This window comes from Mixophyes fleayi, chromosome 10, assembly GCF_038048845.1.
Source record: "Mixophyes fleayi isolate aMixFle1 chromosome 10, aMixFle1.hap1, whole genome shotgun sequence".
Lineage (NCBI taxonomy): Eukaryota > Metazoa > Chordata > Amphibia > Anura > Limnodynastidae > Mixophyes > Mixophyes fleayi.
The window spans coordinates 26,863,540-26,890,463 of record NC_134411.1 but is presented as its reverse complement, the minus strand read 5'-3'; the positions used below and the strand labels follow the sequence as shown (position 1 = coordinate 26,890,463).

Below are 26,924 nucleotides of genomic sequence, written 5' to 3'. Positions count from 1 at the left end.
ACTGCATGCACAGTCATCTGCCATAGCTGCTACATGCCCAAGACCCCACATTTCTAAATAAAACACCTCAACAGCGGGTTGCAATTTTGCTTAAAAACAAAGCTACCCACCAATATCAAGAAAAACAAACTGCCTATACAAAAGGTTGTTCGGCAATAATAGCTATATGTCAAATTATGTTTACATGACCATCAATAATTTGCTGAATAAAAATAATGTACAACAAAACGAATCAATTTAGGAATTTTTGCTGCATGCAGCTCACATTTGGCAAGTTAATGCTGACTACCATAAACAGTCTTGGTAAACATTTATAAAATATTATGACTCCTTTTGTAGGATCTTAGTTTTGTGGATTTGTATCTTTACCACAGTCATTGCCCATTGAGCTGTGATGACCGCATTTGGCAAATAACTACATGTACAATCATGAAATAATGACATAATCAAGCTGCCTGCAGCATGGTGGGAGCAGCCAGTGTGTCAAATAAATGGCGTGATCCACAGTAATCACTGTAAACAGTAGGACTTCACAGGAGCCGGGCAGTGCTGGATTTTTCGGCCAAAAAGCTCACATGCAGCACGTTATATTAGCAAATATGTTTTGGTCCAATACACGGAGTAGAAACAAATTTCTTTAAAAATGGCAATGGCACATCATTATCAAAATCATTAGCACTTGGTTCAAATATACCGCAGGCAAGTCTGGGAAATTGGGAGACCAGAGGAAATGAAACCTTGTATTACATATGGGAGAGAGAGGATACGGATGTGGTTACAGCTACTCACCTGTGCGCCACTCAGGCCTGGAAGAGATGATGCAGACGCCTGTGAAACCTGCTGTGGTTGGAGTTGTTGCAGTTGTATCTGATGCGGCTGCTGCACTTGTGGTGTTGGCGGTTTGCTTTCTAGCTGTAGCAGAGGTTGGATAAGAAGTTTGTTGTCCGGGAGTTCCTGTTTAACTATAAGATTCTTCCGAAGCTGCTCCACTACGAGTTTCTGTAAGACAGAATACAATTCTATAAAGGTAAATAGTAAAAGCACGTTACATGTGTAAGAGGAACAGGTTTCCAGTACACATATTATAAGGCAACATTATGGCCTAAACATATTTTTGGAGTGATAATAGTATGAATTGATCAGTGGAGAAGTGTGCCATGTAATTCAAAGCTCTGATATAAAGTAAGAAGAGTCAAGCAATCTTCTGACCAGAGGGTGTTCTGTGAGGAATGAGACAGCAATATACAAATAGCAGAAATACAAATACTAACATGTCCGTAAGATCACTTCCAACACAATCACTGCTAAGGTTTCATCTGAATTAGGCCAATGTTCTAGTGAACCTGTCGCCTACCCAGAGAGGAGGCATTCACTTGCTGGGCTGAACCAGTATGCATCCTACTGAAACCAGTGACACTAATGAAATACTGCCAGACTAATACTCATGATGTCTGTCAGATATTGGCTCTAAGCAAGTTGGTATAGAGAATGATTACTAACTGGATGCCTACACTGGACCTCATTTAAAAAGTAGATTGCAAATGCCTTGGTTTTGCAACAGTATGTCTAGATGGTTTGTAGCACAAGTCTTCTCTTCACCTTCCACAATCTAGAAAGACACCTAGGATTGTGTACAGGCGCCTTATGCAAAAGTGTAACTCACCACATCAAAAGTCCAACCTCCTACCCGTGTATAACCACCTCTCATTCAATACAACACTTCAATTTCTCTCATAAGATATGGCTCTATTTATTTAGTTTTTACACTGCGTAGGTGACAAGTCCAGTTTCTGTGATAATCCACACTGTATACTCTATTTGCTGGGTGCAATGCAACATCATCTGGTCAGGACCAGTTTACATCGCAAAAATATGAACACTGAGGCAAACACTGAAAAACAGCTTTCAGAACAAAGCAAATCAAATCCATCACACATGATTGTCAGAGTTCTATAACCAGCTGTGCAAACCATCATCCAGCCCTCTTATTCCTACAGAGAGAGGAGCAGTGGCTGCAGCTGAAAGGAAAACACAGGGGCATAATGAAGAGCATGCAATATAGATGGTGGCCTGGCAATAAGAGTTAGCAGAGGAGCCAGCCGGCTGCCAACAAATAACTTCTGCAGAAGGCTTAGCAGATATTGTAGTGGGGATAAGAACACCTATTCTTTTAGCAAACTTTATTGGTATCCACAGACCTATTGGTAAGCCTTGGTGAGCTCCAACAACAATGCAAGCCCTTATTTAGGCTGAGGCAGCTCAGCAGAAGGGAACAGTAGGAAGCAGGCTGCTGCAAGAATGATACAGCCAGATGGTTCTAACAAGAGGGGAAGTCCAATCAGAAGATGGATTGTGAGAGCAGGCGTCGCATCACAGTTACTGCACCCGCCTGCTGCTGGAAAATAAGACAAACCTTCCTAAAGAGCACAAATATGCCAGCAAGCATTGCTCAGTACCACAGTGAACAAACCTTGCATCTGAATGCATACAGCAGAGATAATGGTCAGCTCGCTACCCTGAGTGTGGTCAGCTGGCTACCCTGAGTGTGGTCAGCTGGCTACCCTGAGTGTGGTCAGCTGGCTACCCTGAGTGTGGTCAGCTGGCTTGCATGCCTACAGCATTATGCATAACTAACAGAAAGACCCCGACTCTCGGATTATTCTCCACATACGTTTAACAGTTTATGCAAAGCAGATTGGATTTTTGGCTAGTTTTGAGGCAATAGTGTCTGAGACTAATACCAACTGGATGACACTGTTGTAGGAGAGAGCCTCAGCTGCTAATACCAAGACAGTTATAACTGATTCTTAAGCAGCTGTTGGACTTTTAATGCACAAGGTGTTAGGTGTGTTGTGCAATAAGCAAACAAGTAAGGCATTCACATGATGTGTCCACGGATTAAACTGGGCTCTGTTCTGATTTATGTAAACAGAGATGTTGATTTATGTAAACAGAGATGTATGTGCTTTCTGCACATAGCAGCAGGTGCCTTACACATGGCAAATGTGCAAAATAAAAAATGTGCAAAAATAATAAAAAAAAAAAAACAACAGCTTTTTTTTGGGCCCTATAACAGTGTCAGACCTTGAGTAAAGTAAGATAGAATCTTTATAACTGGAAGTAGCAGCAGACTGGGTAACACACTAACGCGTTTTAGAGCACTCTGGAAGCCTAAAAGCAAAAATGCAGCATTCTGAAAAAATGCTAATGGCATTGGTAACACTAGAAGGAATGATTGTTAGTGTAGGATCTCTTTTTAAATGTATTTAAAAATGGCAGTTGGTATGAGCCCCAATTGTGTGAAACAAAGAGTGGGCACAACAATGAAAAAATGTGTATTTTTATAATTTCTTCAATACAAAAAGTATTTATTCATATATAAAATGGGACAGGTATGAAAATAGGGTTGCATGATTACATGCACAAACATGCAGTAACACAATAGCTAAAAGTGATACATGTATTTATATCAGTTATTGTGTGACTAAAATGACATGTAGCTTTCAGTAACAATATGAGAAGCAAATTAACCTTACTATTCTCAGACCCTGATCAGGGGTGAAGCGTATGCTTATGTATGTAACACATGTAAGTGCATTGCTTAAATACGGTTCAACTATGAGAGGTCACATGGCTCTGTATGAATATTTAAATGCTAGACTGCTGTATAGCAGAACATACTGGACTGGCTGCAGGAACTTCTGTGACATCACAGAAAATGCGCTTGGCCAATCAGCCTCCTGCACTTGGCAGCTCTCACAAGCCAGCAATCAGGCACCCTAGCTGTGGGATAATTACTATGGATGGATAAAAGCCCAATTTGTATCCTATATTTCAGGCTTTGCTTGAAATGTAAATATATATAAAAACAAGCACTTTAATCTCATAGTGCTAGAACCACTACCAATGTGACAGACTGACGAGCAATACACTTAAATTGGTGGGGGGAAAAAAGGGCTAGATATCTAGGGACAGAAAGATTCACCATTCGAGCATGAGTAGCAGATGAGCTTATTTGTATAGGATTTTAAAGCAATGTTCAAAAGAGCAGACCACTTGCTATTCACAACATAGGTGTAAACTAATGGAGTGGCTTAACAGTTCATCTTGCTTTATAATTATTGCTCCATTAACCTTCTGCATGAGAGCGTCTCATACAACAGCAACACCAACTGGCTGCATTTGATAAGGCTTTTTGGAGCCTGCAAATGCAATGCACATGACAACGGGAGCAGTTTAATACTGCAGAGTTAAGCAAAAGCCCAATACAGCTCTGTTACTCAACTCAGACATGTTCAGCTCAATTATACATGAACACAAGAAGGAAGGCGAAATACATGAAGTGCACAATCAGGTGGATAAATGACTTGGAGATTACTCTGCCAGCTAGTGATTCACTGCATTACACATCACATTTAATACACTTTGCCTTTTCATTACATCGATGCCTCCAGTGAAAGGCATTTTTATTGGTGACAGACTACACAGTGTGACAAAACAATTAAATGATAGCATTCTATGCACAATGTGGCCTTATGTGGATGTCTGTTTATCTGACAGTCTTCACAAGAAATGCTGGACAGAGCCATAAAACACCAGCAGCCCTCATTCACAGCCAGTAAATGGAAGTCTGCCGTGTTTTATCAATGCAAGTGACTGGTTGTTGGGCCCAGTATGCAGATAGCAACTTTCAATGTGACCGCTGTACTAACTACATACCAGATAGTAAATACATGTTATTCCACAGCATGTAGCTTTATTTTACTTTTTTTAGCAAAATCATAGTACCCAAACAATTGGATAAAATCAGTTTCCACTGCTTAACACATAATAAAATATACAACTTCGTATTCAAAATCAGTGACATTAAGGACTCATTCACACTTATGTTAATTCACATTTCATCCACTAACAGCGGAACAACACATTACAAAGAGGATGAATGGTTTCTTATGTGGTTGTGCCCACCACAGTATTATAACATTTTAATACCACAGTCACACTTTTAGAATGTGGCTCATCCTGTTTCTATTAAGTCATTGCTAGCAGCACAATACCCTGCAGTGGTATTAGAGCATACAGTGCTTCACCTGCACTGCACGGAGCCGGGACACACAAGACTCATGGACTTGGCAGTGAGAACATCAAAGATGACCTTCCAGAGAGAGAGACAATCAAGCATAACTCTCCAGCTGTCTGTCAATCACGTTTCCAGTCTGTTCACTCTTCCTGCTCACTACTGTCAGCAAGTACAATAGGGAAGAGTATGTCAGCCACTGGTTTCTATGGAAACACAGTCGGGTCACTCACCAAAGACACTTATCGATGGTAAAACGTTCCTAAACCAATGATCAATTTCCTTATGAACACTACTATGAGAGACAAACTGGTGCCCAAACATATCCAGAGCTGCTTTCAGAAACATGAGAAACGCACATGTAACAGAAGTTAATTCCACAAATCCTCTCTTCATTCACAACATTTTTCCCTCACAGATGTCAAAGGGAAATTGCTCAGTCAGCCTCATAACTAGAAAATAAAACCACAAGTTAATGGACATCTGGTCAGAACAAGTTCAAAGGGTTAAATCTGTAATACCAAACGCAAGTATTTTCCAATACAACAAACAATTAAGTACAGTATTCTCCCCAGCACCTATTTCCTGGGTGCTCCACCCGGATGTTTATACGTGTCACCCGGCTCTTGGAGCCCAAAAGAGTCCGATTATAACAGAATAAACTATTGACTTCCCTATCAGAACAGGCACTATGTGAGCACTACAGCCAGCAGTGTGTTTTACACCACTGACCACCAGTCTGTCCAGTCCGGACATGTGTGCAACAACCTCCAACATTTATCATTATTATTGCAAAGTATTACACTGCCCCCACCCGGCTGGCAACATTTTCTTTAGTTTCTATTTACTATAACAATACAGCTGCTGGAGTCAGGCATATTATACAAATTGCTGTCAATGCAAAATACAAATATATATTAAAAAAAATAAAAATCTAAGGGCCTGATTCATTAAGGAAAGTTAAGCAAAAAATTGGGTAAGTATTCTGGACAAAGCCAAATTGCAATGCAAGGGGTGCAGATTATTTTATTATTTTGCACATACCGAAAATACTGGCTGTTTTTTCATGTAGCACACAAATACTTGATAGATAATTTGTACACTGAAATATAAAAGTTGATCTAGGACATGTCCTACCGCAAATATAAATCTGCCGTCACATTTTAAATTTACCTCCCCCTCCAACGCAACATGGTTTTGCCTTACTTTTGTTAAACTTTCCTAAACGAATCAGGCCCTAAAATGTTAAAAACTAACTGGCATATAGAGCTTAAAACTGGGAGCCTGAGCCTCTGATGCCACAGCCTAGCAATGTTCCTAAGCATAGGGAGGAAGCCCAAGTTGGAGCAATCCCTGTATATAACCAAGAACACCAATATAGTAAGGCAACACTAAGCATCTACAGAGAAACTAGGTTCACAGACATTAGGTTACGTTCTACACCAGCCTATGGTCGGCTGCTCTCCAGTCTATAATCACATGATTATGAATCCGGGAGATATTGGTGTGTATTATGGCAATAGGCCACTTGTTTACATATACAGTGAGAAATGGAGGATTTTTGTCACATTCTAATGAGGAGGGACAGAAAAAAAAAAATAGGGAAATATTACTATTTATAATAAGAGGATACAAAAGCATTTTAGTTAAACAATTCATATTTGATGCTTACAATGTATATATCAAGGGTACAGAATGAATTCCTACAATCCTGATGAGGGTATCTTGTTTGGGGACAGCAGTTCAATATGCCTATGTACATAACAAAGGGGGGGGGGGGGACGGACGGACGGACTACTGTTCCAGTTAAATACAAATGTATTATGTCCTGTAGGAACATTGCATTTGCTGGTCAGCACTTTACCAGGATTCCCCCTCTCTCATCTACCAGGTTTGTCATTCTCCAGAAATCATCACAGTACAATACAACTAATGTAGACTCGAGCCCCCAGCTGGTTACACAATAGAAGGGAGGCTTTAATCAAAAAATCCTTCTCGCCTCTCCCCTGTCCACATGCTGATTACTGAAGAAATATATGAAGGTATCAATAGGAAACCAGTCTTCCGTTTTCAATCACCCCCCAACCTCACTCTAAAATGATGCATTTCACAAACATATGCAGGGAGTCTTACAAAACTGCTAACTGTCCTCAATTTACAGGGAAAGCCCCAGGTTTTATCCTAGGAATGTTTATCACTGGAAATGTTAATGTTTTTGCTTTTTAATATTGACCAAATGCAAAATAAGATTCATCTTACTGTATAGTGGATACAGTTACTGGTCACTATTCTTATTATCTATAATTTAAAATGCAAAGATAAAGTGATCTTTGAAGTTAGTTCTATGTTCAGTTAACAAGTTATGATGGGATATTTAATGGCACCAAACACAAACTGCACAATTTGTGATGTACTTATCTGCATCACTCCAGTTGCAAAAACCCTGGAAATTATTTTGACATGTTTAAATTGTTAGATGTTAACATCCTAGAGAAGGCCTGGCCAACCTGTGGCTCTCCAGGTGCTGTAAAACTACAAGTCCCAGCATGCTTTGCCTGCAGATTGACAGCTATCTGCTAACAATCTGCTGGCAAAGCATGCTGGGACTTGTAGTTTCACAACACCTGGAGAGTTGTCACTTTTATATGAAATAAATCTACCTTCTAAATGCACTTCTGTCAACACATTAAAAATTAGACCAAAAAAAAAAAATATCTTGGCAAAATAACATACAAAACTACATTAAGTGCACCTGATAAAACGTTCACTGCTGGGCCCCCAGTAGCACAGAATAATGAAAGTACACAGAGCTCCAACTCTTTTTGTTAAACCAATAATGTATCCTTCCAGATGCTTGGCTGGATATAGAGATACAGTTTTACTACAAGCTTTTCATTTGTTGCCAACAAGACAGAAAAAAACGTCACAAAAAAAAACGAACAGACTAAAAACAACATGAACACATGCAATTTTAAGACAATTTAAAAAAGCAGACATTAGCTGCCCACTCAACCTAGCAAATCATACACTAATGTAATGTTGAACTCTTTGTCATGTTCCTCAAACCACTGCTGAACAGTTTTTGCCGTGTGACAGGGCACATTATCCTGCTGAAAGAGGTCACTGCCATCAGGGAATACCATTGCCATAAAGGGGGTGTACTTGGTCTACAACAATGTTTAGGTAGGTGGTACGTGTCAAAGTAACATCACATGAATGCCAGGACCCAAGGTTTCCCGGCAGAATATTGCCCAGAGCATCACACTGCCTCTGCCAGCTTCCCTTCTTCCCATAGTGCATCCTGTTGCCATTTCTTACCCAGGTAAACGACGCACCACATGATGTAAAAGAGAATGTGATGCGGGTTTGAAAAGTGGAGATGTTGCTTATAGTAACCAATCAGATTCTAGTTATTTATTTAGTGCATTCTACAAAATGATAGCTAGAATCGGATTGGTTGCTACATGCAACATCTCCACTTTTCAAACACGCCGGAAACTCGCAGCTTCATACATTTACCCTATTTTAGCATCATGCCAAGTGTTTCCCAAAGCATAATATTGAAATTATGAGTTTACCTGCATTACATTTTTTCTGCCACCAGATGGCACTTCACAGAATAAGCAGTCATGAATGAAAAGTGCACACTGTATACATACTATTCTTTCTACAACAAATGACAACTATGTTCGAGGTATACATAACAGTCAATTCCTGTCAAACCAAACAATCGGCTAGAAGGCCCAGTGATAGACAGTTCAAACTAGTTTCCACTATAACAGGAACACCACTAGCGTGTAATAGTGAAAACCAGCACACTAACACACCCATTGCTAAATGATCAGTGCTATGATTTTTCCAGGACTCCACTACACAGCTAGTGAATCACAAGTGGTTTCTGTCTTGCTGCTTATGATTGGCTGGTGGTGAAAGGGAGGCCTGCTTATTTCCGGCTTCGAACACTCAGTGATGGCCATTCGTAGTTAGCTGTGGGGGTTGGTGTCTTGGTTGCTAGTGGGGACTCCCCTTCCATTTGGACTGCGACAGGATATAATATAATATAGTGTGTGTGTGTTTTCATTACTCTTCTGGTATTGTAGACAGGAGACTTCGGAAACCACTTGGGTGGCAGTTGAAACTCCAGGGGTCCCAAACTTGTTAAATAGCATAGGCACTCAGCATGGAGCTGGTACATCTGGAGAGAGGGGTACAGGTGGATTTTTGTGTCCCATCCAATACACAGGTACCACACCTTTGCTAACCAGACGTGCTGCATGGGTATCAACATGATTTACGTGGTATAGTGGAAACCAGCTGTGGGCTCTCTTGTACTGAGGTTGATATTCCCCGTACCAGGGGGTCCTCACAGACTAAATTGTTACAGCAGGACCCACCTGGGCATGCATGACATATGGGCGTGAAAGTGTTAACCAAAACCAACTAATAGGGCCCTGGGGTTTTTAGTAATTTTAGACCTTTCTCACATTCACTATTAAGAAGAAAACGCTGTCGCCCCCAACATTGTGCTGAAGAGCTAACACGTTAAGGAACTTTTCAGTTACTCCCTAAATTAGCTAAATAAAGTTACAACTCACTTTAGTAAAGTTTCTGAAAACCAAACAATTCCCTGCACACATGTAGCATTACAAGACTCAAGGCTATTTTTTGTGAATTATTTACACAAAAGACAGAATGTTATCAAGATCTACGTCTCTCCTCCACTCTCATCACATCCTCCCATTCTCGGCTACAGGATTTTTTCCGGGCTGCACCCATGTTGTGGAATTCCCTCCCTCGCACAGTAAGACTTTCCTCTAGTCTTCAAACCTTCAAGCGTTCACTGAAAATCCACATCTTCAGACAAGGTTATGATATTCCTCAACCACCATCTTAATCTCCCTAGATTACCCTATTACCATCCTCTACACAGCTAACGCAAAACAACAACCTTCTGACCAACATTGCAACACACACACCCCACTCAGTACTTTTACCTTTTCAGTCTGGCTGGTCCATTGTGCAATATGATGTAGCACATGCCCTTGTGTTTCTAACTTCCATTGTCCCATAGATTGTAAGCTTTCGAGCAGGGTTCTCTTACCTCTCTGTCTGTATGTATTACCCAGTATTGTCTTATTAATGTTTGTTCCCAATTGTAAAGCGCTACGGAATTTGCTGGCGCTATATAAATAAATGTTGATGATGATAATGATGATGTTATTACATGTGATTTTATATGAAAGTGACAATGCCCATTTACTTTGCTCTAAATAGATTAATCTCAGAAATGTGTTACTATGTATTCATACTTCTCCCGAGTACCAAATATGTGTACTTTTACATCAAGCTCTCATGGAGTTATAGGGACAGATACATGGAGGTGTTTTAGATGGTTCTTGCTTAAAAATCTTATATTTCCCATTTTTTATTTCTTCCTTCTTTTGTAACCAGGAGAGCTTGGATCTCCCGTTTTAGTAAGGAAGCAGTGTACAGTTTTGAACACGGTATGTAAATATCATGGGTCTGGGAACCAAATGAATCAGTCTCTAGACACATAGCTTCACCCAACAGATGCCACTGCCACCAACATTTGTGACATTTTTAAAATTTGCCATTTAAGTAAATAAACCCAAAATGCTGATATATAGTAAATACAACAATACCCATATTTACGGATCACAATATAAAACCTAAGAGATAACAACACTGACAGAACCCAGGGTGTCTGACAATCTATTTACAGGTGTTATGTTGTCGAGATTAATATTCGGCGGTGGCCAGCCTTTTCAGACATACTGTAGAGTCCATTGATGGGATCAAAGGATGGAAATCAGTACACAGGAAAACAAACAACAAATCACCTCTGTTCTGATAAGTTCCTGAAATCACACATGCTACAATATCGCCACACGTGATCCCAGAACAACTACAATGCTCGATTTACTGATTTGCATAATGTTAATGAGATTAAAAGATGCCCTCGTTCGGCCTGATTGTGCCCTCATCTTGCGAACCTCCCTAACAGACTCCAATGACGCCACAGGTAATCCAGACACCCATCCCAAGTGCCGATCCACAGATTTCGGTCCGTGATCTTGTCGCTCAGCTCTCAGGCTAGACAGTTTTATATATTGTGAATGTTATGATATGCGGTTTTACATAAACCAACTTGTATTTTCAGTTTGAAGGGATATAAAAAAAATAAATAAAAATAAAACAGCTGTGCAGGGAGCTGAATACATTCTTGTCCAGCCATTAGAATGTTGCCGAGTGCATTTTCTACAACCAGCATGGATCCCTCTTTCCAATGTAGCCCAAGAACATTATTATTTCTCTATGCAGGACTTTCATATAGAAACAAAGAACAACATCTCCGCTCTTCTGCTGACTTAACGGACCACATTCTGATGACCTGGGGATTCTGGCTTCAAATAAAAACAAAATCAAAGTCAACTACCCAGTCAAATGAATATTACTCAAAGTATAATTGAGAAACAGAGTGATGTAACACCCATCCCAACTAAACCAGGGCAGATGCATAATTCATATCAGGTCAAGAAAAAAAAAAAAAAAAAAAAAGGTTACAAAGCAATCCTACCCACTGTGCAAATGGAGAAACAAAATGACAATGAAACAAGTCTTTCCCTCTCAGTCAGCAATCTCAAAATCACCATAACTACAATCCCTGTACACTAGGTCCATCAGTGAAAGGGGTAAATTCTGTGATGAAACAAAAGCAGTCACCGCATTTATGCCAAAAGGAGCCCTGAAAATCCATGAAACCGAAAGTACATTATGGTAACAAAAACACTGAACACATCAGTCCACTGAAAGCAGGAAGTTTCACTATTATATTATATCACTATATTACTTTGCTTATTAATTAAGCAAGACATTTTTTGGAGTGAAATAAAATTTAAGGACAAAATATTTCTGTTACTGTTATGTCTTGCATTACCCTTTACAATCAACTAGCGTTGGCATTACATCTGAAGGCATTTAGGCAAAGTTAAAAAAATGCAGAGAGACGGGCACGAAATAGGAACTTTTAGAATTGGAAAATAAAATTGTGATTCTAATGCTAGCCACACATGGCCTTGTGTCCAGCTTATCCACTTATATAGGAGGCCAAATAGGAGGAGAACCGGCCATTCAGCCCATAGAGATCAAACAAGCGGGACACTTTTGGCATGATCTGGGACTGTTCATGGAAGAACAGTCCCAGCTTGGAATTTACTTATTTAAGATAAATTAATCATTCATTCTATAGATCAGTACCTGTGTTATAGTCAGATGTGAACTACTGAGATTTGTTGCTATGGTTAAAGTACTCGCTCTGCGTTTGTAAATCATTTCACAGCTGGTACTGAACATAATCATTTGCTGGCTACAAAGCACAACACTGACAATATACATTTGCAATAAGTTTTGACAGGTAACTCTCATCAATGTATTGAAGCGCAGCAATATTTAGTGTTTGTATGTTTGAACAGTCAATATTAACAGAAACATTTGGAAAAGAAACTATCAGAACAGCAGTAATTAAGGTTACATAAAGTAAATTGATTTAGGGCCTTTAAAAGCTGCTGTACACATTCTGACAACCCTACATCTGGTCCATTATCCCTCCCCACAAGAAAGCCTTTGGTTGGGTCCTTTAGCTGGAACCCATGCGGTTACCTGAGCAGCTGGTCTGAGTGTGCCGGCCGCCCAGCGATGTCAGCGTGGCCGGGCACATAGTGAATAGCTAGACTAGTCAAGTTTACTACATGCTGTCACTTTAGCTGGACTGGCAGCTTAGTAAGAGGTTACAAAAACCCAAACTAAAATTATGGGGCACTAAGAAACCTAGGGGCTGGTTTTAACTCATTATAATGCAGAGGTTTTCAATTTTTTGAGGAACAGTTCACAACTTCCACGACTGAAACAAAGATGGCTAAAAAGTTAGGAGATCCCTATTTTAAAGCAAAGCAAGTCTATGTGACCATGATTAAAAGGTGCCCATACATGCTGCAATTCTGAACGCCAGTTAGGTTGTCTTAGACCCAATTGTCCACAAATCATTCACAGCATTTATGGGCCCAGAAAAATGGACGTTCCCAACCAACATCTCATCAAGATCCATCAGATGACAGCAGCTGAAGAATGAACGCATTTGTTTGAACACCGGCCAACGCACCAACATCTAGCTCCTTCAGATTCGGCCAGACACAAACTACAAAACAATTATAATTTTGATGAGTATAGAAGAGAAAATGGCGCTGCATCAAATTAAATAAACGTTTACACTGAAATAACTATTCTTTATTCTTTCAGGCTGGAAGCGCTGTATTTTTTTTTTTTTTGCGCATTCATTTTCCAATTAAATGCCAATAAAAGCTATACCATTACAAGAGCAGCATCTCAAACGTATCTGAAACAGTTTTAAAAAAATATTTATCATTTGAGGTGGCCTTTTAGCAAGCAATGCAGCAGGAATATTGAGCATTTTTAGACTTAAATTAAGCCACTTTATCAGAAGTAAACTTTTTCGGTGACAGTTGCATGACACAGCACTACTTGGGCATAACATCTATGTAATGACAGTGGAGATTTAATGGTCACTGCTATAAGTAATCAGGGCACCTGTCTCTCTAACAGATTCATACCACCCCCTCCTAATATGCTAGTATTTAAAACCACTGTCACAACAGGTTTGCAGAATGTGATTGTCATGCACAGCACGTTGCGGCTGCATTCTAGGTCTTCTCAACATCATAAACTCACCAGACACACATTAGTGTATTTGCAAAATAAAATATCTGGAAGCAACGAACTTGGAGGAATACGCCAGGGGAGTGAACAGTATCCATGTTAAATCCCTTACACTTTATGATCAGGAGAGAAACAGTTGCTGTGAGAGCAGCACAATTCTATTATGATCTGCAACTCGTCCAAAAGAAAAACACAAAAACATCCTGGTTGAGGGCCTATCACAAGAGACAAAAACACAATTATGTTACATATCTGATAGGAACTCATTACGCCAGAATATACTGCACTCTCTTATATTAGAAATCTCTGCTTTGCAAGGATAACAAGCAAACAGCAGTGATTGAGATTTACCCCCTGTTATTTTAGTGCCACAATTTAGCAAAACAATCTTACTTCATTCCTGGGCAGAGGAGCGTTATACACTTTACCACAGAGAAAGGGCCGGATTGACACAGCATGCATGCAAAGTGAAGAGGAGTTTCTAAATGATTTCTATGTAAACACGATCAAGACTGCAACTGGGATTATGGTTTCATATAAAGCTTGGGAGGAGCCAGATTGCAGAGGCCTTGTCACTCCTGCATTCCCTCCAGATAAAGCAATAAGAAGGGAGCTTTGGTCAGGCACAAAAGGCCCAGCAAGGCAAACTCTAAAACGTAACCGTACATTACAGTCAGGCGTTCATCACGGAGGTCTGTAGAAGCTGCACTAAGCTAGGAGTTTGCCATCTACAAGTTCTGCAGGGTCAGCGTTTCCATCACATTTCTACAAATGGATTACAAAGTAGCCAGATATTGCTGTTCCATTTAGAAACTTTACATAACAGGAGAAAGCATATGATACTTGTGTACACAATTACCAAAGGAGGTGGCTACAACAAAATAGTTCTCTCCATGACTGGATTCAATTTGCCTTTCTGTAATCCAAGTCTATAGAAACCAGTGGACCAGATACCATCATCCCAATATTTCCTCTGGCCCCCACTGGCACTGGGGGGACCTGTAAAGAATAAAGGCGCATTGCCAATCATACATAAAGCAGGTTTATCAGTGACTTACGTCAGATATAAAAGTTGCTGCAAACTCCCAGTACTAGTTTTTTTCCCAATGAGTTTTTTTTTTTTTTTTTGTTTTTTAAAGAGAAATGACAGCTTACTAGGCAAATATGGTTTACAAAGTTTTACAGGTTAATTCCTAGTGCTGAAGAGAAGCAGAGACTTTAAACGATTTCAGCCATATGGTGACAGAAGAGGGAATAAGAATGTAAATTGTATTCCATCTGAATTATTTCTGTTATGAAAAATGTAATCTGTATAATATATATTTTTATACCCTCCTGAAGATGGTTAGTTGCAGAAGAACCAGCCTTGCTTATGTTTAGCTCTCGTAGGAGAGAAAATGTATGATTTAATAAATACTTTTTTTTTTTTTGTTATATATAAACTTGTGGATTCTGGTGTTTTGAATGTGAAATGGTTACTATGATACAGTGCGCTGATTTGTGTCTCCAGAGAGTGATGTGCGGGGCCCCAGTCTGCCGATACTGCTGGTTAGAGGGTACTTATCCTGACATTACAATTCAGAGCAACATAGTACATTACTGTGCAATCCATGCTTTTATGTGGCATGTTTAAAGCTCCACAACCTATCCTTTGAAAAATATTTTATTTCTACATTTTCTGGAGCTGAAGGGGGTTTTAAATGCCTAGCTTTAGTGTTCAGCTCTCAGACTCATCACATAGTGTAAGCACAAGCCTCAATTTAGCATTTACGTAAAATAAAACATAACGTGCCTTTTGTGCAGAGAATACACTATTAGTTTTTTGTATTCGAAAATAAGTTTAAAATAATTTGTGTTTTTCATGATGGTTTTTCAGTATTGTATAGCTGCTGTAAAAAGATCATTGATAGGTGTGTTCTGTCAGAAGGCCTGCTGTGTGGGTTTAGTTAATCAGGTATCACATGAACAGAACTGCAACGTTTGGAGTCCACACGCATTTTTCCAAATACTAAAATCGTGCTGATGGGGGTCATCAGACAAATAAAATGATCAGATCTGCCAAATTAACGTTCAGACTTTGCACAGTTCAATGGATGCAATTTGGTCAAAATCTAAGGGTGAGCAGACAGCAAAAGTTTATACGACCAGGCTAATAGAATAAAGCACTAGAACTGGGAATCAAGAAAGATGTGACTGCTGGACAAAACGCTTGGATAGAAGTCTGGGAACCTGAACAAGACTGTTCCAAATAAATACTTGAATAAAAAAAACAAAATTGCTCACATAAAAAGCACATTCCTGTGAATGTTAGACCTCCTGTCCTACTGTAAAGCTGGCTACACATGCTGTCATACCACCACTGCCTATATTGGGCAATTGACGAGATATTGTATCATGTGGCTCTAAATAGTGACTGCAGTGCCAAATAATCCAATCAAAATCTACAGGGTAATTTTTTAGGCATTGCAGAAAGCGTGTGGTGATAGGCCGCAATGAAGCCATAAGTGATCCGGCTACTTAACTGGAAAAATGTATGGCTGGACCTCATCTTACAGGGCCATCCCTGTGTGCGAGATTAAATTGGATTGACTCTTGGATCAAACAGGAGAATTGTTTTGTTTGTGGGCACCTTAAGTGAAGTTGCAGCCTGTTGAGTGACTATCACCGGTAGCTTTCTGTGATTTCAGAAAACAATAGTTCATGAACAAGAGTACAAAAAGCATAAAAAAGTCTATAAGTTGTTATGTGTGAAAATACTTCCTACAACTGAATAAGGCTGAATCTTAAGAACCGCTGCACATTAGACATTCACACAGAGGTGATGGTACAAGCAAGGCTGCCTTAACTGAGCTTAAGTTACACTTTACAATACAATCTCGCTCTAGTTATGTAAGTCTCTGATCAGGAAGGCATTGCCTACTAGAAATACAGGACTTTTGCTTTTCTAACTATGTGTTCACTATGCTAAATGATATAGGTAATAGGATTCAGAGAATATATATATTATTTTCAGCAACATACATAGGAAAAAAATGCAGGAAGGCAGGAAAATAATCTATTTTAAAAATGGAACACACATGGAAAACTACACGGTTACACAACAGTGAAGGACCCATCATGAACATTTTATGTAGTATGAAAGTTTCTTTCTTATAGACGATCTCCATATACTGTTATGATTCTATTAATCAATATAAAATAATGAATGCTCACCTTTGTACATATTAGGAAGAGCTACACCAGGGCTTTAAAATATTTTACAAGCAAGGGGCAAGCCTAAAAACTTAGGAGTCAGGAAAATGTAAGTCTTTTTATAGATCATGGGCTAATAAATAACGAGCCATATACATACCACCTCTTTACACACAGCTCGCCCCTCTTACAGGCATTATATCCCCATTAATATACATAATAATCCTTCTCTATCCCCTTCAATAACCAAGTCAATCCTGGTCTTCATCTCACACCATTACCACAAAATCTATTTTCTATGATCCCTCTCACACCTCAACTCCATACACCCAGCCCCAATCACCATTGCCCACTCTATTCATCATCCTCTCACCTTCTCAATATGTACCCCTCATCAAACTGGCCCTACAATCATTACTACACTTATAATTAACTCCCCATCCTCTGTCATCATTAACCCCTAATTCCTGCAACAACATTAACCCTAACCCTCCATCATAATGAAATCCATCATTAACTCACATCAATAACCTCATCATTAATTAGTACTTTCATCACTAACCCCTCTTCCTCACTTAACGCTGCTCTGCTCCTTCACATTTACTCAGAAGGCAAATGATCATACATCAGTTCCCCCTCTTGTGCTTCCATGCCACAGCCGAGTCCACATTATTAGAGAGCCCTCTTCATCCATGATCAGTTCCCCTCTAAGTTTACATTCGGCGCTCCAGAATGCCAGGCCATGCGCAAGGTGTTCTGGGGCATCAATTAAATGCCATTGACAGGGATTGGAACAGAGAGCTCTTTATATATCTCAGAGTTGCCGCACACACTGATAAAGAGTACTTGCCATCTAAAATGGAAACACTTGTAAAGCAAATAAAATAAAAATATTGATAGATAGCAAACAATAAAAATAAAGTCTTGGGTGTATCTGAGCCAGGCCCCCATTGTAGCCTGACCTTTTTCCTGCCACTACACTCCCCAATGCGGTCAATGATAACAGCACTGTGAGGGTTCAGCTGATTACAGGACCCTTTAACTATATTGAAACATCCATATTGTCATCACATAAAATCTCATTGCAAATTAATATAGCCCTAGCCTGTAGGATCCCTTATACAAAGTGCTTTATAAACATATTGTATTGGTTATGGGTTTCAGAAGCTTATTAGAACTAAATATTTGCGATAAGGCTTAAATTTTATGAGGGAGACATTTCTGCCCTATACAGCGGACTCCTTTCAGTAATCCTAGAAGATGATAATATAGGGACATTTTGGTAATACGTATTTGCAGTCAGCGGTTTGCCAGTAATTTCACAACTGTGCCTCAGTCAGCAGGTTTATCAGTGTAAACAAGTTAAGAAATGTATTACATGAATATCAATTTTCTTGATGATTAAAGTTGATATTGGTGGTTTCTATACAGTAAATGAATAACATATTGAAAATACATTGTGTTTTATAGTGTACTATATGCAAACATGATGCTGTTAATCTGTGCAAAGGATGAGAGTAACCCCTCAGTCAGTTACCATCTGAGACACACAGCCCACCCCTCACCACGCAGCCATCAGGTTTGTTTTCAATTCAACTAATACCGCTGTAAATAAACGGTAACAGCAGTTTAGATTACTTTTACCTCCCTTCATGCAGCCAGTGTTTGCTGCACTATGCCCTGGACCATGTGTGTATATGTAGAGGTTCCTCATGTGTGCAGACAGGATGCTGTGCTTTACAGCTGTACTACAGCAGTGAGGAAAACCTAATTTCACACCAAAAGTAGTTTATTAAGTTAGTTTGTTTGACAGGGCATCTGTACCTGCACTTTCCTACCATGAAACAAAGAAAGCAAAACTTGTATCCATTAGAGCATTTCTGCAAAGCTCAATAAGCCATCTGGTGCTTTTATCTTCCAGTCTATTTCATGACTTATGTACCTTTACAAACCAGCATCACCGATTTTAAAAAAATGTGCATAATGTCAACTAGTGTAAGCACTTCAATCAGTTCATAGACGAGTGAACAGGGAGATGGAAATGGCCCACTGCAGGGGGTCACCACTGTACTGCTACAGAGAGCTTTCTAACGTCACCCTCTTGGCTGGGTACGGACAGTAAAAATGAAATTACAGCCCAAAATTCCCCTACGCACAGAGGCATAGCAAGACATCCACATGAACTTACATTGGTATGCTGATTAATGGACAGACTAACACTATAGTGAAATTATAGTTCATGAGAAATAGAATTAAGAGGAGTTGCATTATATGTCCAGACTAACAAGCATGTAACACGAATGAAGGTATTTGGAGTTATCAATTCCGACATTCCATAGCGATACAAGAGCTCACATACAAACCATAAAGATATTCTATATTATACATTTATTTAGTAATTCGCTAGGACAATACAGGCCAACAGCTAAGTTACATCATGTTAAAAAGATACAGAAAGCCTCAACTGACAGCGTTATAGAGATGAACAACCTGCCAATGTACATAGTACAATAAAGGAATGATTCCTTCTACAACTATACTTATGTAAGCTTTGCATTATCACAGTTGCAGGAATACCAAGTACAGAGGAGGTTATATAGAACCATCTGGTGAACTGTGGCTGTAATGAGACTCTCAAGTGCGGCTATGATCACACAGTGTACCCGTAATTAACATATATGCAGCGTGGCTTTTACAGCACAATACAATCGTGGTCGTCTGCAGATCAATGCAATGTGTTTACCTCCAAGAAATTGCAGCAATAATATAAAAAAAAATCATTTCATATGCTCGAAACTGAGCTCTTGCACCTGCTAAGTGAAAGCATCATGGCAGCTGAATCCAATGCAAATGCAAATATATAGAAAAAGTCTCTGCAGATTGATTTACAGAACATGGAAATAAAAAAATGAAGGGTCCTTACAAAAATGACTATTTCTTCTAAGATCACTTCGGGTACTGTAGCTATACACCGAAATCTGCCCGCATCCCTTCTGATAGATTAAGTAAGGTTTAGGCAAATCCACAACACCATATGGGAGTCAGTCACTGGTTCACAATCCGCTCTTCACCTAGCGGTTTAGCCACAGCTTTGTCAGGGCAATTTCCCTCCCATAAAAAGGGTTTTAAATCCTCACCTTTTTAAATATAAAACATAACACACACATGGGGGAACACTTCACCAGTGGATATGGTGCTGCGCATGACTACTTTATTATCAAGAAAACACTTGTCAGTGGTGTAAAAAACCATCCTAACAACCAGTTATTTAGACTGCCCTATAACTATGTATAACTTTAATTGCAAAATACTTAACTCGTCACAATGCTGGTAAAGAAGAGATCTAGCAGACTTTATCAAACAAGAGCCAAGGAAATAAAGAATCTGTGTACAGCTGCACCCCGGATGACTTAAGTTATAAATATTTGAAGTCCATTTCTGTGTATTTCTAAGTGTATGCTGGCGTCCTGCAGTGCTGCTCTTGAATAAAATAGGACTCTACATTCCTAAACCATTATAATAAATTCACAGTTGGGTAACATTACTGCAGCCCACTTAAAAGCCCCCAAGGTCTGAAAATACAAATTTAAGTGCTTTTATTTTCATTACTTTAAAAGCAGACATTGTTATGTTTAGGTTTCAAATTATCAGAGATTGTTGTCTGAGGTGAAAGTGCTGAAAATAAATGGGTCACTTTGTACATGGAATTGCAATAAAAATAATTTATATCTGTTGATTGTACTTTTCATGTTTCCTTTGTAAATAAAGAGTTTAAAAAAATAAAAAAAATAATTTAGATGCTATGTTTTGCATCGTTTTGTGACATGTTTTATTCTTTAGCTGTTACAAATTAAAAGTAAAAAATAAAATAAAAAAACAAATTATATGAACAGCATGGATTCTTGTGCAATAGGAAAGTCAGTATGAAGTCAGGAATGTCCATAAACGAGAGAGTGAAAACAAAGTATTCCCAATCCAATATATTGCTTGGTAAACCATAATCTGTGTCATACCAACAGCTTCTTTCATTACAAAGATAAATAATACACCTAACGTGTTCATACTAAAATCAGTCCAGTATGCGGTTCCATACTATGGAGAATATAGCCAAAGCTGAGCAAGGCGATATCACCAAGACGATCAGGTTGTGTGATTGGCCTGCAAGCCTCCTACACAGTAGAATAGCTCTGCAGTCTGGAGATTGATAGATTAATATACAGAACAATGAACGGCGATGATGTGGTCAGCGTAACAGAACTGTTATGCAAAATCATTTCAGCTGTTTGGCCTATTCAGCACCACATTCGATAGCTTGTTAGAACCATAAGGGAGCCTTTAGCCATTTGTTAGAGGGTGAGAAGGAAAAAAAAATCAATTAAAACTGTACTTCTGCAGTACAACCTTAGGGTAAGACAGAACAGTACATTAACCTACAAATTCTTTTTTAAGAAGAGAACATAAAAATGCTTCAACAATATTATACAATCAAGGCCTCTGGTCAATGCCCTTAAACTTCAGGTGGTATTCATAAGCTGGCCGCAAGATGATATGAACAATTTCATGGCTGTTTCGATGTACAACTAAGAGGTTGAAAAACAAACAAACATGCACTTAGTGGAAACAGATGCTTTGCTTCGATTGGTTGTTTTTAATAAAAATGATCTTCGATTTGGCAGAAGTGACATTCACACTGTTGGCAAGACAACAGCAGCACAGAGGTGAAAGTCATTGCACAGGTTTAATGTAGGAAGGGAAATAAACCATTTACACCAAACAGACTAAGCTCTCCATTATCACTGCTTAACGTGGTTCATTACATTAATTATTGTAAATGTTACTGAAAATCCTCAAAGAATACAAACAGTGGCACAACAAAACCCTGATATGTAGCGATGCATTTATAAAATATCACTAAAATCTATTCATTTCATCTGGTATTATCAAAAGAGAGTAGGAGGTTTTTTTTTTCTGCTGACATCGTGATTAAAAGCTTTGCATGTTGTAGCTTAATTCAGGCTTCTGCAATTGTGCCGTTATCCGGATCTCTAACACATATAAGGATGTGCCAAGATTCCAATGTAACTCACAATCTATGGGGTGTTACACTTATTTATAACATGTGTTTATACAGTGACTGGTGAACATGGCCACAGTACTGTGAAGTCTTTGGTTGTTTGAACTTCTTTTCAACTGCAAACACAGCACTACCTGGCAGAGGGAACATGCAGATTTGACACAGGGAGCATAACTGTCACTGTAGCCTACATAACTTGTAAACGCTGGTAAAAAAAAAAAAAAAAAAATAGAAAAATTAAGGTTTGTCAACATCCTTCAATGTTCATATGATGAAAGACTTCAATTAGCAGGCTGACAATCTGATTCACTAGTTAATAATGAGCATTCGGTGAACAGCATGTTATTTAGGCAAATGAGGTAGATTCCAAAAGTAAATGATATTTTTAGGTTACTGTGTTATCAATCGTATGCAAAGTCTTTTCTGGTTCCTAGGTTAGGAATCATGAAACTAGCTACGTACTTAAGTGAAGAGTGCACTTATTTTTTAATACAACTGAAAAGAGGATTCCTAATCTATCGCTATTACCAAAGCTGCTTCCTAAAGGTGCAAAAATGATAAATAGCTAATTACACCCAAAACAAAAAATGTATTTTTAATTACATGAGAAAAAAAGAAAAAAATGTTCCTCTACCTGCGCTTTACCGATCAACAGAGTGGCTCAGTGCATGCAACGGACCACCTGCACAAGGTGGCCTTGCTCACAGACCCTTCCCTGTAATCTTCTCATTTGTATGAATGGGGGACTTCAAAGGGGAGGAGCGTTGACAACATCAGCATTAGCCTGAATAACCCCCCCCCCCCCCCCCTCCCCCCTGAGCAGGAGAAACCAGATATATCCTGCTTGGTACAATACTACAAGTATTGGCGATCCAACCAGTCACAGGTAAGAAACATTTATTTAGTGTTTTTTATCTAGCTTAATTCCAGTGACATTAGCTTTGTCTCTAATTTACTTGTGACCTTGATTTATTTATTTTTATTTACCGATGTATCCATTCCATTTAAAAAGATAGTAGTCAGAGCTGTTCCAACACCAACTCCCTTTCAATATACAATGTAATACAACCTGACCGGCAGCCAATACTACATTAGGTTTTTGTTTTGCTTTTTTACTTTGTGGCAAATAATGTTGCAGCACCATGTTAAACGGTTAATCCTGTCTTGATGCAGAGAAGATTACATGTTTAAGTATTAATTTTAATCCATGAAAGCAGTAGACAGGTGAATAAAATGATCACTTCTTAATAAAGTTGGAATATACAAGAAGGAAAACTTCTCTCCTAGGGTAAATCAGTTGCCACCATTGTTCTGGCCGGCAGCCTCTATGGCTGCAGGGAAATTAAGCACCAGTATACAGAGGTAAGATTCTACAGGGAGACACCCTCCTACCTCTGTACTAAGTGTGGAAGCCAACCACAGGGGAACAACCTGAGCTAGAAAAACAATCCATACATACATAATGCTGGATACAATTATAGCAAAAATGAAAAAGATAAATTATGCACTGTTAAAAAACTGTATTCACTCCTTTAAATGACAGCATAGAATAAAGCAGCAGGGGCTTCTGTTAGGTGGGTATTACAGACAGAACCCTTCTCTAATAATGAGATCAGCAAAACAACCAATGCTCATACACAGAGTTCAAAATCAAAAGTATAAATGGTAAAAGGAGACAAAACCACATGGCCAAACCTTCAAATATTACAATTTACAGTCTGAAAAAGCTGTAAATAAAGAGTTAATGTGTGTATGTTTGACACACAAGTTGTGTTGTACGTAAACTGCTTTTCTGTCATAGTTGTGGAGAGACCTGCAATAACCTCCTGAGGAGCAGAGTCGATGTAAGAGTAATTTCTGTCCAATCACAGCAGAACATGGAATCATTTCCACGTCCTTTCACAAGTAGGTTTACAGTTCAGGTAGTGTTTAGGACTGAAAACAAACATAATGAACTTTCATACTGATCTCTAAATCATATGACCCTTACCTGCTTTTCACTCAGAGATGTGATTTTGGCTTGGAGTTCGTGGAGTTGTTTCTTCAAGTCTGCATTCTGAGAACAAAACAGAACCTTTGAGAATAGGAGCAATTCCTAAGCAGGTCTATGAGATCTTCATGCAGTAAGTGAACTAGCAGTAATAAGATAATCACGAGCGTAGTACTGAGAGATTGCTCTGAAGACATAACCATGGCCTATTCTTCCTCACCACTAGTGGGCGTAAGACAGTGTTTAAAGATATAAAAATAAACTTTGCGTTAAACATGCTAAAACTGAAGCGATAACTTATTGGCACTCATGTCTTGGCATTTGATTCCCCCCCCCCCCTCCAAATCTTATATTGGGGGTCATTCAGCACTAAAAACTGAAGGTTATCACAATTTTATTTGGCACTATTTAACCGCAGATCTCAACTAGATGCAAGGTTCTAGGCAGACTGTCAGTGCAATATGTAGCAAATCTGTATTGTGAATGAAATGCACATAACCTCAGACTTACTATCCCATTTGGCCCAGCCACTTAATTTGTATTATTCCTTTATTTCCTCCTAAAATACTGCTTGCTTCAGCTGTATTTGTGTGTCACATATAAATATAGTAAGGAGACATGATGGAACGTTACAGCATTACACTTTTCTGAGATTGTCAAAAGAGCATATGAATATATTCAGATAAATCAAAGTGCTCTTAGAGTGCCGCTGTTATTTATATTACAGTGCATCATTTGGTCACATTGATATATTCTCAATACAATGCACCTAGACTGTTAGTAAAGTCTTGTAATTGAAAAAGCTGTGGCTGAGTACTTATCCCCTGCACAGGCCTGTTCTGGATTATGATAAAATTGCGCCACCTTCCAACATGCTCAATCTCTATCTTTTGTGCCAAATCTCACTGTAAAATCCCTCACCATATAACACAATCTAGTTTCTGACCATAATCAGAAGAATTATTCTGACTAAATAATAGATTCTATATGGCAAGCTTGTTTTGTTAAGTACTCTATACTGCTAATCTAGGTTTGGCACAACAGACAAGAAAAACACCTCACAATATGGGATGTAAATGTATTTTGCCATGTGCCACTGCATTTTTAAAAAACAAAATAAATAAAACACATGTGCAAAAACAGACTCTTAGGTGGTTATGAGCCTTTAAGAAAAAAATGGAGGGATATTTTATGAACATGTCTAAAATGCTTTTGGATATACAACAAAAAAAAATTATCTCGGCATATAAAAATAAAAAAACATCCAAAAAAACAAAAAAAAAAAGAAAAACAACTAAACAGCAGATTACTAGAGTACACTAGCCCTAGAGATTCATTGGAATTAATAAAACTGGAAAGCTATTTTAGCATGCACTCGAAAATTTACTTTGTGAGCACGGTGGCTCAGTGGTTAGCACTTCTGCCTCACTGCACTGGGATCATGAGTTCGATCCCCAACCATGGCCTTATCTGTGTGGAGTTTGTATGTTCTCCCTGTGTTTGTGTGGGTTTCCTCTGGGTGCTCCGGTTTCCTCCCACAATCCAAAAATATACTGGTAGGTTAACTGGCCGATATCAAAAATGTACGCGTGTGTGTACGTGTGTATTTATGTTAGAGGATTTAGACTGTAAGCTCCAATTTTTTGCCAGAAACTTTTCAGAAAAGTCCCCCAATGAGTCTTTTTCTTTCACACATCATATAATGACAACGTGGATTACTAGACAACTGGCTATCCGGCAACCCATAAAACGCAACACCTAGCCGGCTATCCGGCAACCCATAAAACGAGACACCTAACCGGCTATCCGGCAACCCATAAAACAAGACACCTAGCCAGCTATCCGGCAACCCATAAAACGAGACACCTAGCCAGCTATCCGGCAACCCATAAAACGAGACACCTAGCCAGCTATCCGGCAACCCATAAAACGCGACACCTAGCCGGCTATCCGGCAACCCATAAAACGCGACACCTAGCGGCTATCCGGCAACCCATGAAATACAGAAGTTACAATATTACTGTAGTTCAAATTTCCTTTTACTTTATTTGGTTGCAAGAAAAGAGGCATAGCACATTTTAATTTTTTTATATACCAATTAATCACAGAGAAAGGGCCCTCAAATTACCAAAATCCAGCTCAATATTTTTAGAACAGTAAAAAAAATGAACATCTTTACCTGTGGATCTTGCTTCATTTGAGCAACCAGTTTCTGGTGGGAAAAAAAGAAAAGGTTATCATTGTCTTAATGTTACCACATCAGATAAAAGACAATTTTTATTACAGCATTTAATTGCATTTATTATAAAGAGTATACTACGGTAATTTAATTTTCCTTTCTGTATTATAATTATTTTAATATTGGCTATTGTATAAAGGAGATTTCATTTGCACGTTAGATTACATAGTTAATGTATAAGGATTCTATGACAATTGCTGTAAACAGCGTCTGTGCACAATTCTTCCGCGAATGGTAATACAAAGAAGGAATAAAATGAACAATACTACATCCTAGCCTTATGACATACATTCAGTGGATAGCAAAGTACATAGACATTGATGGGTTGAGTACACATCTTCTGTTTTCTATATAACTTTCTTTAACCCTGTTAGGACCAGATGCATTTTGCCTCTTATGACTAGAACAGTGGATTCCAAACTTTTTCAGTTCAAGGCTCTCCTAAGCCGAAATAATTACCAAGTAGTCCCCCGCCTTGCTTACCACTGGGCCTGGCCGAGGCACCCCTGTGAGATCTCCAAGGCACCCCAGGGAGCCTAGGTGCACAGTTTGGGAACCACTGGACTAGACCAATTTTCACACTCTTTTTTTTCCCAAT

The 26,924-nt window shown here is 38.9% G+C and overlaps 1 protein-coding gene across 6 annotated transcripts in view; it reads right to left on the bottom strand.

The window, feature by feature from the left end:
- Window positions 1-26,924, bottom strand: part of PHF21A (PHD finger protein 21A) — a 79,063-nt gene that overhangs the window by 28,189 nt on the left and 23,950 nt on the right. For all 6 annotated transcript variants that reach the window (XM_075188226.1, XM_075188223.1, XM_075188224.1 and 3 more), the window contains exons 3-5: window positions 26,267-26,299; window positions 24,088-24,153; window positions 790-999 (exon numbers count right to left, since the gene is read on the bottom strand). In XM_075188226.1, coding sequence (XP_075044327.1) covers window positions 790-999; window positions 24,088-24,153; window positions 26,267-26,299 — 309 coding nt within the window. The remainder of the gene's footprint in view (window positions 1-789; window positions 1,000-24,087; window positions 24,154-26,266; window positions 26,300-26,924) is intronic.